Source organism: Lactuca virosa, chromosome 6, assembly GCF_052849685.1.
Source record: "Lactuca virosa cultivar CGN04683 chromosome 6, Lactuca_virosa_CGN04683_v6, whole genome shotgun sequence".
Lineage (NCBI taxonomy): Eukaryota > Viridiplantae > Streptophyta > Magnoliopsida > Asterales > Asteraceae > Lactuca > Lactuca virosa.
In genome coordinates this window covers 179,089,295-179,108,306 of record NC_136431.1, presented here as the reverse complement: position 1 = coordinate 179,108,306, position 19,012 = coordinate 179,089,295, and the positions used below count along the sequence as shown (strand labels likewise).

General features: G+C 35.6%; 1 protein-coding gene across 1 annotated transcript; it reads left to right on the top strand.

The window, feature by feature from the left end:
• The first annotated feature begins 1,483 nt into the window (after positions 1 to 1,483).
• Positions 1,484 to 7,629, top strand: LOC145119491 (phospholipase D zeta 1-like). The gene is made up of 20 exons (XM_079055155.1): positions 1,484 to 1,587; positions 1,656 to 1,911; positions 2,534 to 2,635; positions 2,723 to 2,844; positions 2,938 to 3,079; positions 3,163 to 3,333; positions 3,421 to 3,594; positions 3,672 to 3,914; positions 4,029 to 4,145; positions 4,259 to 4,398; positions 4,596 to 4,745; positions 4,819 to 4,975; positions 5,128 to 5,667; positions 5,743 to 5,853; positions 5,932 to 6,276; positions 6,358 to 6,459; positions 6,533 to 6,664; positions 6,743 to 6,808; positions 6,901 to 6,962; positions 7,053 to 7,629. The coding sequence occupies exons 2-20, from the start codon at positions 1,681 to 1,683 to the stop codon at positions 7,300 to 7,302; spliced, it is 3,357 nt and encodes a 1,118-aa protein (XP_078911281.1). The 5' UTR covers positions 1,484 to 1,587; positions 1,656 to 1,680; the 3' UTR covers positions 7,303 to 7,629.
• The last annotated feature ends 11,383 nt before the right edge of the window (positions 7,630 to 19,012 follow it).

Genomic DNA, 19,012 nt, shown 5'->3' with positions numbered 1-19,012 from the left:
TTTTATTTTATAAATAGTAAAAAACAATAAATTAACTATAGAAAAGAATTAATAAGGGCAATTTAGTATGTTTAGGTATATCATGGACCAAATCCACAACATAAACATATTATCAGGATGGTTCGAATGTAAAATAAAAGTTAGAGACGAAAACCCATAATTTTACTCACTAATCTAATATATTTCTAAGGGAGGAGGGGAACCACTGTCATATTAGTTTTTGTCTCTCTTTTTTTTTTAAATATTTCTCAACCAACAACACACGAAAATCATATCTTTTTCAACCCACCCAATTAAAAAAAAATACAAAACAACTAAGATACAAATCTTAAAACACATGGTACAAGAGAAAATGAGAAAGAGAAAGTAGATAGAGATATGAAGTGGGTTAGCGAAACCAATTAAACAATCCGCTGAAGAGGGAGTGGTACCGGCGGTAACTCAATTGCTAATTAAGATTTTACCTTGATGATTTTGTATTTTTTTTAATTGAATAGGTTGAGTGAGTTGAAAAAGATAGGTTTCCATGTGTTGTGGGTTGAAAAAGATGAAGAAAAATAAAAGAGAAAAACTGATATGAAGTTGAATGAGTTGGAAAGAAATGACTCCCACCTAGTTAACAATCGTTTTAATCCATCCATTGACCTACCCGAAGATTGCATTAAAGGAGAAAATTGAGTTACTATTATGAAAAAGGTCAATGGTTCGACGGCTAGAGCCTAGATGATGTCGTTAATGGTCAAACTATAGTCGGGGCACGTGATTGACATATCCCAGCTGTTGGCTGCGTGTAGGAAATTAGGAATCGCAATGGCTGAAGTTCACAAAATCAATTAGGACTCTTGTTGGAATCGGGCCCTACTCTTGATTTTATGTACATGGACCCTATTTTCATAAAATTGCTCCCAACACTTTTTACTTCCCTTCCCTACCTTATAGTATATAATTATATATATTACTTCTTTTTTTTTCATGATTTCCATGTACATATCGAGAGACAAAAAGATTATTTATTTTGTTTTTGAATTTAGGTTTTTCCTGCGAGAAGAATAAGACTTATTGGATTCGTAGCTATCAATTATCATGAATTATCATTATCGATAAGATTTTTTTTTTCTTTTTTTATATTAAGATTTAAGAGTACATGTGGTAATGTGGATAGATTTACTCAAATTTGTAAGGAGTCAAAAATAAATTTTGATTAAATGAGATTTAAAATGGGTTTTGTTGATTGTCAAAATCATATGTTGATCGTTTTTTTACTTCTTGAAATAATTAATATACTGCAATAAATCTTTATCACTTTCTTAATAAAAAAAACATAATTCTCACATTGTTTTTCACATTATAAACGAATCAAACTTAAGTTTTAAAAAAAGGGAAAAAAACCGTGGAGCACAAAGCCAAGCACGACCCGACCCGACCCGACCCGACTATTTGCCGCATACATGATACACCCGAATTCCGAAAATGGAGTTAGCAGATTTGGTACATCACCTACTAAATCTACCTTTCTCTCTCTCTTCCAAAAAAATTGAATACATCAATTTCGTCTGCTTTTTCGATCTAAGACGACAGTTGATACACGTAGGTATATATAGATATATGCACAAATCTATACGGGTACAGAAATTTAATTGATTATTTTTCTATAGATTTTGATCGGAATTGAGTGAAAGAATGGAATCAGAGCAGTTGATGCCCGGCGGAGGGAGTGGATCCCATTACGTCCAAATGCAATCGGAGCCGTCGAGGTTGTCATCGTTTTTCTCGTTTCATCAAAATCCGCCTGAGGGAACTCGAATTTTCGATGAGTTGCCCAAGGCCACAATTGTACATGTCTCTCGTCCAGACGCCGGTGATATCAGTCCCATGCTTCTTTCTTACACTATTGACTTCCAGTACAAACAGGTATTTTTCTTTAAATCGCAGACTGTTTCTGAATTATCATGTGTGTGGTTTAATTAAACTGGCGATTGATCAGAATTCATGGAGTATATATGTTCGCTAGGTAATTTTAAATTGCGAGGCGAATTGATATAAACTTGTTGAACAGTTAATTACGAATATGTATATACTGCTGTAATTGTTGTTAGGTTTGATATAGTCATGTAGTTACGCATAATATTCAACAAGGAGCCCTCTATCAATTTCATGTATGATCAAACACTTTGTTGGACAAACAATACAAAGGAAGATCGAAGAAGATTGACTTGCATCACTTTGCTTAATAAACAAGTTAAATAAGAAACTGTTATCAAGTCTTCTTGATCACGTTTCTTATGTAATCTATTGCTTTTTGTATATCATTCTATTTAGTTTTTGTGATTGAAATTTGAAAATTGCGATTGCAATTTGCAAGTTTCAATCACATTGCACAATTAAATGAAGATTTGCCTATAGTGAGATTTTAAAGACTAGTTGAACAATCGAACAAGAATTCATAGTTGAATGAAGAATTGCCTATTATGAGATTCATTACCCGATTTGCTTTTCACTGATTCACTCTGTTTTTGTATACCCTGGACTGCAGTTCAAGTGGCAGTTAGTAAAGAAAGCTTCACATGTATTTTATTTACACTTTGCATTAAAGAAACGTGCCATTATTGAGGAAATTCAGGAGAAACAAGAACAGGTTTACCTAGCTTCATTCATTCTTATTTATATTTCCATCACTTAGATTACAACCGATTTATCAAGACTGACAATCTTTCTTTTGAAGGTTAAAGAATGGCTTCAAAACCTAGGAATAGGTGACCACCCTGCAGTTGTGCATGATGATGATGATGATGATCCTGATGATAATGTAATGACATCAAACAATGAGGGAAGTGTTAGAAAAAGGTGATTACTAAGTACCTAATACTGGAAGGATGAGTGGGGATATTTGTTCATGGCTATAATGATTATAGTTCTTACAGGTGATTTTTTGTTCAGAGATGTTCCTTCAAGTGCAGCCCTACCAATGATACGCCCAGCTCTTGGAAGACAACATTCCATGTCAGATAGAGCAAAGACAGCAATGCAGGAATACCTGAATCATTTTCTTGGAAACTTGGACATTGTCAATTCCAGAGAGGTAACTTTAACTTATAATCTTATATTTTATATTGGAAACTTGAATCATATTCATCTTTCTTACATAAATTCTGTTGAAAACAGGTATGCAAGTTTATGGGAGCTTCAAAGTTATCATTTTGTCCAGAGTATGGATCCAAGTTAAAAGAAGAATATGTATTAGTGAAGCATTTACCAAAAATCTCAAACAGGGATGATGAAAGAAAATGCTCCACTTGTTTTTGGTTTAGTTGCTGCAATGACAATTGGCAAAAGGTATTTTACTATTTCACTCTTTCATATTACCTTTTATAATCCATGTATGTATTTGATAGTGGTATTAAATTTTAATATTTTATACAGGTATGGGCTGTATTAAAGCCTGGATTCTTAGCCCTGCTAAAAGACCCGTTTGACTCAGAGCCATTGGACATAATTGTGTTTGATGTTCTTCCCCCTTCAGATGGAAATGGAGAAGGTCGAGTTTCATTAGCTAAAGAAATCAATGAACATAATCCTTTACGACATTCATTTATGGTAAGTATAAGTATAACATAGATTGATGATGCTTGAAGCCTTTGTGAATACTAATGTGTTGATGATGATGAAAACAGGTATCATGTGGAAACAGAAGCATAACAATAAGAAGTAGAAACAAAGGTAAAGTAAGGGATTGGGTTACTGCAGTTAATGATGCTGGATTAAGGCCACCTGAGGGTTGGTGTTACCCTCATAGATTCGGTTCATTTGCTCCACCACGTGGGCTGACTGATGATGGAAGTCAGGCTCAGTGGTTTGTTGATGGTCGTGCAGCTTTTGAAGCAATTGCTTTAGCAATCGAAGGCGCAAAATCGGAGGTTTTTATTTATTTATTTATTTATTTACATGACTTTATAATATTGATTTTTTTTTTTTTTTTTAATTTTTTAATTTGAAAGAATGGTAAGATTGTTATGAGTTTAATAATGCAGATATTTATGTGTGGTTGGTGGCTGTGTCCAGAACTGTATTTGCGGCGTCCTTTTCAAGCCCATGCCTCCTCTCGCCTTGATGCTTTGCTGGAGGCTAAAGCCAAGCAAGGTGTTCAGGTAGTTTTTTATTTTTAATTTTTTTGTTAAGTTATAATGAAGTTCATCAATAATGTGAACTACCTATTTTACCTAACATGTTTTGTTGATATATCTAAAATCCTTGATTGCAGATTTACATTCTCATGTACAAAGAGCTTGCACTTGCCCTGAAAATTAATAGTGTCTATAGCAAGAAAAAACTGGTTGCTATCCATGAAAATGTTAGAGTTTTACGTTTTCCAGACCATTTCTCTAGCGGTGTATATCTATGGTAAATGACCGTTTTACCCCTTCTTTTTTCTGGAATTAATGTCGCACACATGTTACCCATAAATGTATAGTTGCAACCTATCTAGGTGTACTTATGTTTTCCTGTTTATGTTTTGTTTCTGGATTCTTATGATCTTTAAGACCAATTCCGTTAATTTTCTAATTAATCTTTCTTTTTTTGTGTAACAAATAAAATAGGTCCCACCATGAGAAACTGGTCATTGTTGATAATGATATTTGCTTCATTGGTGGACTTGATCTTTGCTTTGGTCGTTATGACTCACATGACCACAAAGTCGGTGATGACCCTGCTACGCTTTGGCCTGGAAAAGACTATTATAACCCTCGGTAAATCATAGTAATTTAATGTTTTTTTCACCATATCATAGCAGCAGCCTCATTTTTTATCTGGAATTTACAGGGAATCTGAACCAAATTCATGGGAAGATACAATGAAGGATGAGCTTGATCGTAAAAATTATCCTCGTATGCCATGGCATGATGTCCATTGTGCCTTGTGGGGCCCACCATGTCGTGATGTTGCTCGCCACTTTGTTCAGAGATGGAATTATGCAAAGGTATGTATGGATTTGTTTAATTTATATTATATGTTGACTGTGTTAAATGCAAAGAAATAGCAATGAAAGTAAGATGCTATAATTGTTAACTATAAAAAGAACAATGAAACTACATTGCTATTTCTTGCTGACATGGATAATAATTCTTTCAGAGAAATAAAGCTCCAAATGAGCAAGGTATTCCACTACTTATGCCACAGCAGCACATGGTGATCCCACATTACATGGGCAACAACATAGATTTAGAAGATGAAAACTCCACAATTCTAGAAAATCATAAAGTAATAAACCAAGATGATTCGTCTTCTTCTGCATCTTCTGAAGACATCCCGTTGCTAATCCCTCAAGAGGCTGATGGTCTAGAAGCTTCTAATGGACTACCAAATGGGTCAACAAATTATCATGGTCAAGGTCAACGCAGTAGTAGTAGTAGGCCTTCTAGGACTTCTTTCTCTTTCATGAAACCAAAAGCTGAAACTTCAGTTCCAGATATGCCAATGAGAGATTTTGTGGATGAGGGAGCTAGTTTTAGTTTGAATGTTGAGAAAGATTTGTTTGCTGATGTGGCACCACCACGTGGCATGATGAAACCTTCTGATAAAGAATGGTGGGAGACTCAGGAGCGTGGTAACTTGGTTGTTTCTGCTGATGAAACAGGTCAAGTTGGTCCTTGTGTTGCTTGTCGCTGTCAGGTAATTTTTTTATTATTTATGATTAAAATATATTGTTAGATTACATTTTTAAATTTGTACATTTCTAAATTTTAGGTTTTAAGGAGTGTGAGTCAATGGTCAGCTGGAACAAGTCAAGTGGAAGAGAGCATTCACAAAGCTTACTGTTCTCTTATTGAAAAAGCTGAACACTTCATCTACATCGAGGTATACATCATAACTTTTGGTTTTTTTTTGAATTTTGTTAATTTTGGCTAATTTTATTAAATACAACTTTGTTTCCAGAATCAATTCTTCATCTCAGGTCTTTCTGGAGACGAGATAATACGAAACCGTGTGTTGGAATCCTTATACAGGCGTATCTTGAAGGCATATAACGAAAAACAATTTTTTAGGGTTATTATCGTCATTCCACTCTTACCTGGGTTCCAGGGTGGGCTTGATGATGTGGGTGCAGCATCTGTAAGAGCCATTATGCATTGGCAGTATCGAACAATATCAAGAGGAAACAGTTCTATTTTACATAATCTCTCTGATGTTCTTGGCCCTAGAGTTCATGACTACATATCTTTCTATGGTCTTAGAGCTCATGGTAGACTTTCTCATGATGGTATTGTTGCCTCCAGTCCAGTAAGTTACTTTACTTATCCCTAAATATCATAAAACCTCATTAAAAGATTATATTATAATGAAAATAAAATTGTTTTGTAGGTATATGTGCATAGCAAGGTTATGATAGTTGATGATAACACAGTCTTAGTTGGATCCGCTAACATAAATGACAGAAGTTTGCTCGGATTACGTGATTCCGAGGTATTTTTTTTTTTTATCTTCTTTCACAACTTTATAATTTATATTAAAAAAAAAAAAAAACTTTTTTCCTCAGATTGGAGTACTTATTGAAGATAAAGAAGTAGTTGAATCTTCCATGGGAGGCAAGCCATGGAAGGCTGGAAAATTTGCCTTGAGTCTTCGCCTTTCACTATGGTCTGAACACCTCGGTCTTCATACTTCAGAGGTATAACTTATATAATTTAAAATTTAAAATTTAAATCATATATGCTTAATTAATTTAATTTAAATTTTCATTTCTCAGATTAATAAAATAGCTGACCCCGTGATTGATTCGACTTACAAAGATATATGGATGGCAACTGCAAAGGTATAACCTATTAGATCTTTAATCTAATCTAATCTTTCTAGGGGCATTTACGTCTTTTGTACCAATCTAATCATTATGTTTGTTTTGGACAGACGAATACTACGATCTACCAAAATGTCTTCTCTTGCATTCCAAACGATCTTATTCATTCCAGGTAAATATCCGTTTCTTAATTTGTATTACATCATTGCACTTTAATAATAATAGAAAGAAGTTAAAGTAGGTTGCTATTTTATATTTGCAGAGCATCATTGAGGCAATGTGTGAGTGAGAGAAAGGCAAAATTGGGTCATACTACGATTGATTTAGGAATAGCCCCAAAGAGTATTGAATTATATGAAGATGGAAGTGTGAAGGGAATTGATCCAATGGATAGATTAGAAGGTGTGAAGGGACATTTGGTTTCTTTTCCAACCGATTTTATGTGCAAAGAAGATCTACGGCCCATGTTTAAAGAAAGCGAGTATTACGCTTCACCTCAAGTTTTTCACTAAATTTCATTTCTTGCCCTACAAATACAGATGACTACTGATATCAGACGACCGGATAATAGTAATACTCCGGTCATCTGATATTTATACGTATTGGAATTGATGGTATCGTAAATAGCTGTTGTATATCATCTGAGCTGAGGACAATATAAATGAGATTTTTCAGCTTTTTTTTTATTTGTTTAAAAATTACTTGTATACATGTTTTTGATATTTATTTTGGCGTTTAACAAAGGACTTCAAACATGAAAAACTGTCCTTTTTTTTTTCTTCTAAAGAATCTGATAAATGTTCCCGAGTAATGGAAAGTGGAAAAAGAAATCATGCCTTCGTATAATTGTATTAGTTTTATTATTTTTTTAATTTTTTCTTCAAGGATTACTTATTAGACAAAATTGCAAGAATGGTCCCTGTGGTATGTCAAAACTAGCAATTTTGGTCCAAAATGGGTTTGGCTCGCAAGATGGTCCAATAGTTTCATTTCCTTGCAAGTTTGGTCCAATTTGGTTTGAAATTTTTTGTAAAGACGATTTTGCCCTTATTGTTTAATTTTTCATTTTTGTTTTATTACATGTAATTAAAAAACAATTAAAAATATAACAAAAATAAAATACCTCTCTCTCTCTCTCTCTCTCTCTCTCTCTCTCTCTCTCCAAGAATCGACCTATTCATCTTCTTCCCACACTTCCATTTTCTCTCAGATGTGCTCAATCTTTATTCACCGGAAAATTGCACATCCACCGGAGGCACGTCTCTTACCCTCAAATCTGCCATCTCTGTCTTCTCAGTTGACCACCAAGCACTCATTACCCTCAAATCTGTCATCTCTATCGAAGCTTTCCTAAACGATCAAGGTGAAATCCAGATTTGTTCATCCGACGAAGACGATGGCGCTGTCCACCACTAGAGACGTCCCTCCGCCTTCTCCGACGAAGGGTTTTCTGATGGCGTCATATTTGTTCGATCTACGTTTATGAAGGGTTGTAGCTCCGATATCCGATCTACGTTTCTGTCTCTTTTCGTCTTCTCCTGTGTCTCTTCAAATCCCTCTACCGACTTCAGGTGGTGGTGGTTATGCTTCAGGCGGCGGTTTCTAGAGCCATAACTCTCCTTATGGATTTCATTGACTGTTCATCTCTCTCCTAAGCTTTTTCGTTCTAAGAGGGTCGGAAATCCCCAACTTTGTTCGTCCAGTGGCTATCTTGAGTGAATGTACCGCAGAAAACAACTGAAATTGTGATCTAGGGTTGAGATTTGTTATTGTTGTGTTTGTTATGTTTCTTTCCTTCTTCTTCTTCTATCTAGATTGTTGTTGTTGGGTTTGTTTGAAATATTTCTTGATGTCGATTCAGGTGGTGGTGAAGGGCAGTTCATATGATCAGGAAAAATGATTTATGGGTTTGTGAATGATTTATGGGTTTGTGAATGTGATGTTCTTGTTCTTGAACTCAGGAAAAATGAGTGTTCTTGAGATTCATATTCATATTTGTGTGTGTATGTTTTAGTTCTAATCGAATTCACAGCTAATGAGATTGAGCTTTGTTTCCGTTGTTTAAATCAAATTAATCTTGATGTATGTGTAACTGTGTATGTGTGTGTTTAGAGTCTGGAACATTTGTAAACTTAATCTAATAAATTGAACAAAATCGATAAAAGTGAAGGTTCTTTGTTTTGCAAATCCACTTCCAGACATGTGTTAAATTTGTTTGTGTTTTATTTCAGATCCAAAATCAAGAACGAAGAACACCCATTGTGGATTTGAATTTGGGATGTTGGATGGTGGTGGGTCACGACAGGGGGAGGCGGAGGAGCTGCCATAGTCGACTGTGGTGGCTCTCTTCGCCGGAGAAGTGAGAAACGAGGGAGATAGACGAGTTGGAGATGAAAGGGAGGTCGAGGGGAGGGAGAGAGAGAGAGAGAGAGAGAGAGAGAGAGAGAGAGAGAGAGAGAGAGAGAGATTTTCTTTTTTTTTCTTTTTCTTTTTTTTGATTTCTGTAATAAAAAAAATTGAAAAAGGGAAAAAAACCAAGGGCAAATCCGTCATTATAATTTTTTTAAATTTTTTTGGACTAAACTCGCAACAAAATGAAACTATTGGACCATCCTTGCGATCCAAACCTATTTTGGACCAAAGTTGCTAGTTTTGACATACCATAGGGACCATTCTTGCAATTTTGTCTACTTATTAAATAGCAACAACTTTCAACGGGTAAACATGCATTTTCGTTGAAAGTATAGGTAGAGGTGCATATGTGATTCGTTCAATGATCCATTTATAGCCATGCGTTTTAGGAGTCCATAACGATAAAAATAAAACAAAAAATGAAAATAAAAGTTATAGAGTATTGATTTTCGTTACTTTTAACATTAAGGAAAACAAGGGAAAAAAATGTTCAAGTTAGATATCTTAATAGGAATTTATTCATAAATGTAATGCAAAGTTTCAAAATCTTCTATTACAAGTTGTATTGATGAACAATTACGTAATCAGATATGTTATTTTTTATTTTCTTTATTTTATCTTTTTTATTTTTAGAAAGAAAAATTGATGCCTTATGATTTTCTCTTATCATTTAAAAAAAAAAAATTGACCCCAAAAAATGAGTGCGTTTTCTTTTTGAAAATGTAGCAATGAGTACTTGGGTCTCACAAAAAAAGTGGTCTCATTTGAATCATTCACTAATATCTATCCATCTCTTTGGATGTTGAATCATATATAATTTGTTTATATATGATTATCATACACTTTATTTTAGGACACACTACAGTAAAAATAATATTAATTCTAAATAGTTTTGTATTCAACAATCAACATAATTGTTGGATGTGGGATAATATTAAAGCTACTAAGATTCAAGAAAGCCAAACTGAACCTTAAAAACTGTTTTGTTTATATTAAACTTTTATTTTTAAATTTTTTTATAACATTTTGACATGTATTTTATATTTTCCGATTGAATATGTGAGCTTTATGCAGGCCTTCACCAAGTACCAAAAAGTTCTTCACCCATACAATTGCAATAATTTTTATTTATAACATAGTCGTTTTAATTTTTATTGAAAGAGCAATGTACACTCATAAAAAAATTAAAAAGGTGATTTGGTGGTACTCATGGTCATGGTTTGAGTTATTTTGAAATACAGTAACAACTCGATGAAAAGAAGTCATGACGAATGAGAGGAAACTTTTGGCTTTTAATTGAATTAATCAAGATTAGAACTAAGAACGTTGTTCCGATCAATTGGATATAATCCAGTTGATGTAATGCTTCGTTTTAAAAAAAAGTTTGGACTTATAATTCTAACAACTGATAGCTGTTTCTTTTCATTAAAGAAGCAATATTAACAGTAATAGTTATAACCAAATTAACCATTTTATTATAAAGACATATAGATAACTATGTTAATAACAATAGTTTTTTTATAAGACCCGAGGGTATGATCACCTTTCACCTTTTACTTTTTGAGTGTTACGTCAGTTTTCCTATCGCTCTCATTTCACTCACCAAAAGACAGGAAATAGTCACCTTTCACTATCTATATTATTATTATTATTTTTTAAAATTAAATAGTTGATTTTTAATATTTATAATTCAAAAAATAAATATAATTTTTTACAAATGATTAATAAACACAAACTAATTAAAATAAAAATACTTCATTACTTAAAAAAAGATACATAAAAAACAATTAAGATTAGAAAAACCTAGAAAACAAAAAATATTAAAAAAACACAACCTAGATTAAAAAAAACGACCCAGAAAACATAATTAAGAATTACATAATATCCGAATTTAAAAAAACAAAAACAAAATATGTCACTCGAAATCGTCCTCCTCGTCATCGTCATTCGAATCGTTGCCCGAGTCCTCGTCGAACATATCCAAATCTTCATCTAATTCGTTAAACAAATCATCGTGCTAATTGTAACACCCAATTTTATTATTTCTGTAGATTGTAATATTAAGTGATTATTATAAGACAAAACTGCACAAATGGTCCCTGTGGTATGTCGAAAATTGCTACTTTGGTCCAAAAAAGTTTGGACTAGCACCAGAGGTCCAAAGTTTTCATTTTATTGCAAGTTTGGTCCACTTTACTCTAAACTTTTTTATAATGGCGATTTTACCCTTGTTTTTTGCTTTTTCAATTTTATTTATTTATTTAAATACTTTTATCATTAAAAGAAGGGAAATCTCCATTTTAGTCCTATTATTTTGCCCGCGTTTACGAAAAAGTCCTAAACTATTAAATGTTAACGGAAAAGCATGAAATACCGGATAAACCAGCTATGTCGGGACACAAGCTGTTCAAGAACGCATCATTGCATCTCTTGGTTTGCTTCTTCAAATCCTTGTCTACTTCAACATCAATAGTATCAAAATCCCAGATGTCTTCCATTAGCAAAGCTTGGAAGACTTGAACTCGTGCCCACAGTTGTCGTCTTCTTCGCACGTAAAAAGCCCTAATTTCTTATCATAACTGTGTGTGATCTACCGTTGAAGGAATGGTTGTGTGATTTGGTTGACTCACCTTCCACCTAATCTCATTTAATTCCACATCGGTTTATCACCGGTTGCAAGAGTGGTAACCGGGTAAACTGGGTCAATTCGCCGGTTTATCCAGTATTTCATGTTTTTCCGTTAACATTTAATAGTTTAGGACTTTTTCGTAAACGCGGGCAAAATAATAGGACTAAAATGGAGATTTCCCTTAAAAGAAAAATAAAAAAGAAAATACTTCCTTTTTTTTCTCTCTCTCTCTCTCTCTCACACACTGGAAACCACCGGTGCCACCGCCGGAAATCGTCGTTATCATCGGAAATCGACGCCATCGCTTGATATTCAGAACGCCACGACCCCCAAGACCTGGAAAAAACGTTAAGAGAGGCGGCCATCTTCCTCAATAAACCCTAGATCGCCACCCCTATCTTCCTTAGCAAACCATTCTTCGGAGTATAGGCGATCTTCACCATCTTCACGTCACCTTCTCATGAGAGTTCCTTAGCAAACTGTCGGTGAGTTTTGAAACCATTTACAGTGGCGACGATGGCTTCCAGATCTGTAAGTCGACATGAAGATTTGTGATCCTCTCTAGATCTACCTCCGCCTGCCATGAAAGTTTTCGATTTGAAGAAATTGCCTCTGGTGACGAACATGTTTGAGCCCTTGAATGGCAACAACAGATGGTCCACGCCCTTGATTTTCAGGAAATAATAGCCGGTCTGAGCCCTTTCGTCGGAGGTGATGGTTCATAGCAGACAGTGGTGCCATTTCGGTGTAGATCTGAAGCATTCTGGCGAAGTTGTAACTCGAGGGTTGTAGATATGTGTAGGGTTTTCACAAAGAAGGTTAGAGAGATAGATCTGGCTAGGGTTTTCACTAAGCTAGACGGCGGCGAAACCCTAATCTAGTCGGAAAAGAAGGAGGACGGTAGCGGTGGGGAGCTGGAGCCCTAGAGGTGTTAGTTGTTGTTGGTACAAAGAACAAGGACGACGATGTAACCCCAATCTGTTTTCTTTGTGGCTGAAGAGATGGCCGGCGGAGTTTCCAGCGAGAATGACATGGTGGTCGGTCGTGTTCTCCGACGAGAATGGTTGGTGGCAGTGGGTGTCATCAGCCAGTAATGGTGGTGGTGGTGTTTTCTCTGTGTTAACTAAAATCAGGTAAAATAGGCGAGAGAGAGAGAGAGAGTGAGAGAAAGAGAGAGACATGTGTAGTGGTGGCTGAAGAGAGGGAGAGAGAAAAGAAGTATTTTCTTTTTTATTTTTCTTTTAATGATAAAAGTATTTAAATAAATAAAAAAAATTAAAAAAGCAAAAAAACAAGGGTAAAATCGTCATTATAAAAAAGTTTAGAATAAAGTGGATCAAACTTGCAACAAAATGAAAACTTTGGACCTCTGGTGCTAGTCCAAACTTTTTTGGACCAAAGTAGCAATTTTAGACATACCACAGGGACCATTTGTGCAGTTTTGTCTTATTATAAAATACAAAGTAGAAATATTTCACTTTTGAGCCAAAATAATCATCGTATGTATGTAGATTGTAGAACTATAAAAGTATCTTGTATTTTTTTACATATAACCGTTAACATTTGACCCAACTATATTGCATATTAATTTGGATTTAAAATTTTACCGTTTTCAATCTGTTGGAAATTTTAGTATAAATATTTATATTTTTAGTAACTTTGGACAGATATAAATATATACATATGTTGTATATATAAATAACTCTAAATGAGTTTGTGTTCTTCTTTGTGAGAGCTTCAAAATGATATATCATATGTGCAAAATAGAATATGCGTGAATGAGATATCGATACTCAAAGATGAGTATTTGAGAATAAAAGTTAGCAAGAGGGGTGAGTGTGAGAATGAGTCCCACACTGGAAGAAAGACCACACTCCAATGAGTTTATGTAACACCCCGTTTATTTAATAAATAAATAAACAAATTAATGAATGAATCGTAGCCCTAAAATTAATAATTATATAGCAAGGTGTTGGTCTCGAGGAGTTAACTGTCATAATTTTAGAAGGCGGGGGTTAAAGTGTAAAATCCAGACTTAATTTGTAAGTAATATTGAAGGCAGGGACTAAATGGTAATTTCTGGGACTTCATTTGAAGAGATTTTGGAGGCTAAGGGTCTGTTTAGTAAATTAGGGATCGAATTTGAGAGGAATTATGGAAGCAGGGGTGTAATGGGTAAATTTTGTATCTAAATTGTAATGGATTTTAATGCTGAGGGTTTAAATAGTAAATTTGGGCTAAGATTGAAAGAAAAAGGGAAGGGAGGGGCTAAACTTGTCATTATGGAGGTAAGTTTGGGGGATCGGGGTATATAACCCGTCACCCCTCCCGCTTCAAACCCTAACCCTAAAGAGAGACAGCTGCCACCCTTATGCCTCCCACCACCGGCCGCTGCCACCATCCACCCAGTCGTTCTCCGACCAACCAAGCCACCAGCGAATCATTGTTGCCGGTGAAGGCAACCACTATGGGTCCGCGACGTATGAGTTAGGAAGACCGAAGTGATGTCGCCGCTGCACCACCATTGTGAAGAAGACGAGGTCACCGCCGTGAGCCGCCGTTGACCACCACTACCCGAGGTGGTAGTGGGTGGTGCCCGACTAGTGAAACCCTAATGGGCCTAATGAAACCCTAATGGATCTAAGGACTTAGCTATTGGGCCTATTGGGCTATGATTGGGTTGGAAACCCTAATTAGGGTTTAGAAAACCCTAATTTTGGAATTTTGGGCTTGGACTTATCAGGACCCGCATTTTGGGCCATTGGAATGGAACTGTGAATTACACCCTGTCACACCCCCGAACCAGACGGCGGAAACGTCCGAGGGCTCGCGTGACTTAAATTGAATATCATCACAATGATTATACATGAAACACAACATAAACTTCACTATGCATTAATACATAACGATTGACATTGTTCACATCTAGTACATTGTTTAAATATTACATATCCATAGCATCAATTGTTTGAGAGTTTTCAAAACATAACATCCTAACATACTTGATATTACCCTTCAGCTTACCTGTTACCTGTTACCTGAGAATACAAGTTATTTTGAAAAACGGTCAACATATGAAATGTTGGTGAGTTCATAAGCAGGGTTGTGATAAAAATGATTTGTGTAGTTTATAAAACCCAGAAAATCCGATATTTTCTGAAAAGACAATTGTTTATCAAAGTGTGAAGATCCATAAGTTGGTGCATGAATGATTTCAAAACGTGTATAAATGGGAAGCTTTGTATTATAGTTATAGAAAGATACAAGCGAGTGGTGCTGATTTCCTCAAAAAAACCCGATGTTTTCCGATAACATAAAATATAATTGTTTTCAAATTGTTATACTGCTACACGAGTGATTTTGATTACTTTTCCTTGATTACTCGGATGGTATTGGATTTATTTAATTACGTGAGTCGTTATAACCATGCATAATAATGACTAGTTCGTTTGTCTTGGCATCCTAATGTACGTCGGAATTGATCTTAAGATTTTGTCACCCTAGACTGACCGAGTCTAACTGTAGCGAACAACTGAGGTGTGGTGGAGTCACCCCCGTATAGATCTATACACAAAACTCTCGCTCTCCTTCCAGGAGACTTTGATTATAACTACAGACTACGAATGACCCTCAGAGGAGTCGCCCGTTATTACTCACTTAATCCAAACGAAATTGATTACTATTGATTAACGACCTGTATTTGTTTACTTGAATTGAAGGTAAGCCTAACAAACGAGGAGAAAAGGATTACAAGGTCCTGCTAATTACGTGTGTTATTTAAGGCTGTGGGTTATACGAAGGACGCATTGGCCCATTTCATATTTGATTTAATTTGGACCTTACTAGCAATGCTAATGGGCCACCAAGGCCCAATAGCATATATATGTCATTGAGGGTCCCTTAAACATGTAATTGGGTCACCGGAGGCCCAATAAACATTTATTATTAGTGTTAGGCCCAAAAGTCATGTCAATGGGCCACGAAGGTCCAATAAGCATGATTAGGATCTTTCAAGCCCAACTATTTGGATATTTACTTGTTTTAGGTATAGTATAATTGTTGGAAAGTTTGATTGAACGATTGTTATCTTCGTATCGGCACGAGGCCGGTCGGTTGTTTATAACGATATTTGGAATTATACGTATATTCATCTTTCTATTTTCATGAGTTGTAGTTTGGTATTTTTAACTCAAATATCTTAAAAACAAAATAATTGGTTTAAAATGTTGGTTTGACCTTTTCAGCCCTTCTTTAATAAAAATAACAATTTTAGTCCCTTATTTTGAAAAAGAAACATTTTAGGCCCTTAAACCATTTTCTTGACATTTTTGACCCATAGACTTGTTTAAAAGGTGATTTTTGTTCAAAATTTACTCTTTGGCAGTTTCAGCCCTTCCAGTAAGGAATTTTTCAGTTAAAACCCAAACTTTTCGCAACTTTTACAATTTTGGCCCAAAATCCAAAAAGTTTACATTTTTGATCCTTGTTTGGAAAATAAATCATTTTAACCCTCGAATTGGTTTTGTTTACCCTTTTTACCTCCTGTTTTGAGAAGTTTATCATTTCAATCCCTTGAAAATTTGGTTTTTCGCAATTTTGGGCTCAATGGGCCGAAAAGCCCAAAAATTGGCCCATTAAGCTACAAATTACATTTCTAGCCCTTTAAAGAGTATGATATTCATAAAAACATTTATTTTTACTGTTTTGACTCTTTTAGTCCTTAAGAAAACCGTGGATGGCAACTCTTAACTCAACTTTTAGTTGTTTGACAAATTTAGCCCAAAAATGAGTTTTATGTTGCATTTTGTTTATTATGACTTAAGCTAGGAACTTTTCTTGACTTGTTCAATAAACGTATATTAGATCATGTTTGTTTCCTCTTTTGTGTCATAGATCTCGAGATTTCTTCCCTTTTTGTTACATATTTACCACATAAACACATAAAATCACACATACATACATGAAATCATACATAGCATACACATACACATAGATCTACACATTTTACTTGTATTCTCCCCCATAAAACTTGTGAAAACCGAAAAGAGAGGGGTATGAACTCACCTTTTCTTGTGGATCTCGGTTTTGAAGAAGAAGTGAAAGAGTTTGATGCTATTTTCGGCCCTAGCAAGCTTTCTTGGATGGATCTCGAACTTAGTAGGTTTCTAGGAGTATGATCACCAAAAACTTACTTAGAATGAGTGATCTAACATGAATATGAAGTTATACAACTTAAGTGTGGTAGGACTTACCAAGAATTGATGATTTTTGATGATGAAACTCTTCTTGAAGATGTTCAAATTTGAGAGAAGATGTAAGAGTGTTCTTGTGAGTGTTTGAGAGAATTTGGAAGAGTGTGGGTGTGTGTGATGGGTTCTCGGCCGAAGACAAGGAGAAGAAGAGGGAAGAGAGAGATAAGGATGTGATGGATGCATGGAAACATGAGATGGTTGCATGGAAGACCAAAATATAATAAGGAGGTGGCTAACCCTCCTTATTTCATCAATTTCATTTTTTTTTGTTTTCCTCTTGGGCCGAGAAAGAGAAAAGAGAGAAGAGAATTTGGGCCTTTTGTGCTTAAGTCCATATTATGGGCCCAATTTGATGATTTTCGGCCCAATTGGTCTTTGGAGATGGTTCACGGCCCAAAATAAATCAAAGTATGAGTTTTATGGCCCTTTAGAGCTAATTAAGTTTGTTATGGCCCAATAAGAGTATTTTATTTCATTCTAGGCCCATTATGGTCCAAAATGTTAAAATAAATGAAGGTGGGTCCAATTAGAGGCCATTTAAGAGTTCTAAGCCCGAAATAGTCAAATTGGAAGCTTATTGGTCTATTAGGCCCAATAAGAAAATCCTAGTCCAAAATGGACTTGAACTGAGATTTTTAGGGTTTCCAACTTTTGTTGACTATTTGAAAGTTTGTATAGGGTATTTGACGGAATTTTGTTGTTATTGAATAAACACCATACATGTTTTCTAAGCTTTAACTACAATGTTATCTTTGTTAAGGGTTTTACAAGGTATCAGAATTTCCAGTTGTGACACACCCAATCACACCATATGACTTATCTAGCAGAGTGATGGACTTAATGAATTAAGTCCTAAATGAGTTAATGGGTTAAGTAAGAAACACTTAACCCTAATTGTCATTTTATGTGAAACCCTAATTTCACTTGGGCTTTGTGTTGGGCCTTGGTGATTGGGCTAATAATGGGTCATCCAAGAACAATCAAATGGACTAGAATATTTATATGGGCTTTAGGGTAAGGCCCATATGAAGGTTTGGGCCCAATTTGGAAAATTAGGCCATAGATGGGCCTTAATGATTATATGAGATTGGGCCCTTAGAATGTCAAATGTTGAACTGGAATAATGGTTGGGCCTTAGGGTAAGACCATGTAAAGGTTTGGGCCCAATTTGGAAAATTAGGCCATATGTTGGGCTTTGAGCCATAGTTGGACTTTTGGGCCTTTGGATTGGGCCTTGGGCTTGAATCAAGCCAAGTTAGGGGTAGAGTAGTCTTTTACCCCGAAGAATGGACTATGGTTATGTATTGGAACCCAATTATTAATTGGGTGATGTTTTGATGTTGACAGTTCGGGAATCTGTCATCCAGCAGCTGGGGTTGGGTCTGCGGGACTTCAGCAGTGTGAGGTGAGTTACCTTCCAGTAGAAGTGGGTCTACGGCCATAATGCCGGCCCACTAGTAGGAGTTGGTTGATAGATGATTGTCTTTGTGATAATTATCGAGGTTTGCTACTACCTGATATGTTTTATGTGTTAGCATGATATGATGTTATGTGATAGTGGTAGTAGGGGGAATAGTCATCGGTTACCGGTCGATAGGGCCGAAGGGGTAGTTTAGTACCAAGCTATGCTAGACAGATTATGATGTATGCGATATGATATTATGTGGTAGTAGTAGGGGGTGAAATAGTCCCCGGTACCAGGTCGACAGGACCGAAGGGGTAGGTTGGGCACCCCGGTATGCCTAACAGGGGTAGGTTGAGCACCCCGGTATGCTCAGAAGGGTAGGTCGGGCACCCAAATATGCCTGACATGGGGTAGGTCGGGCACCCCGGTATGCCTGACAGTATGTGATTTGTATGGTATGTGGTATGATGGGGGAACTCACTAAGCTTCGTGCTTACAGTTTACAGTTTTGGTTTCAGGTACTC

Bases quoted from the DNA above. Each gene is read 5' to 3' on its own strand.
- LOC145119491 (XM_079055155.1), top strand. From the start codon at position 1,681: ATGGAATCAGAGCAGTTGATGCCCGGCGGAGGGAGTGGATCCCATTAC. The intron at 4,746-4,818 runs GTAAATCATAGT...TGGAATTTACAG, and splicing joins AAAGACTATTATAACCCTCG to GGAATCTGAACCAAATTCAT. The intron at 6,277-6,357 runs GTAAGTTACTTT...ATTGTTTTGTAG, and splicing joins GTATTGTTGCCTCCAGTCCA to GTATATGTGCATAGCAAGGT.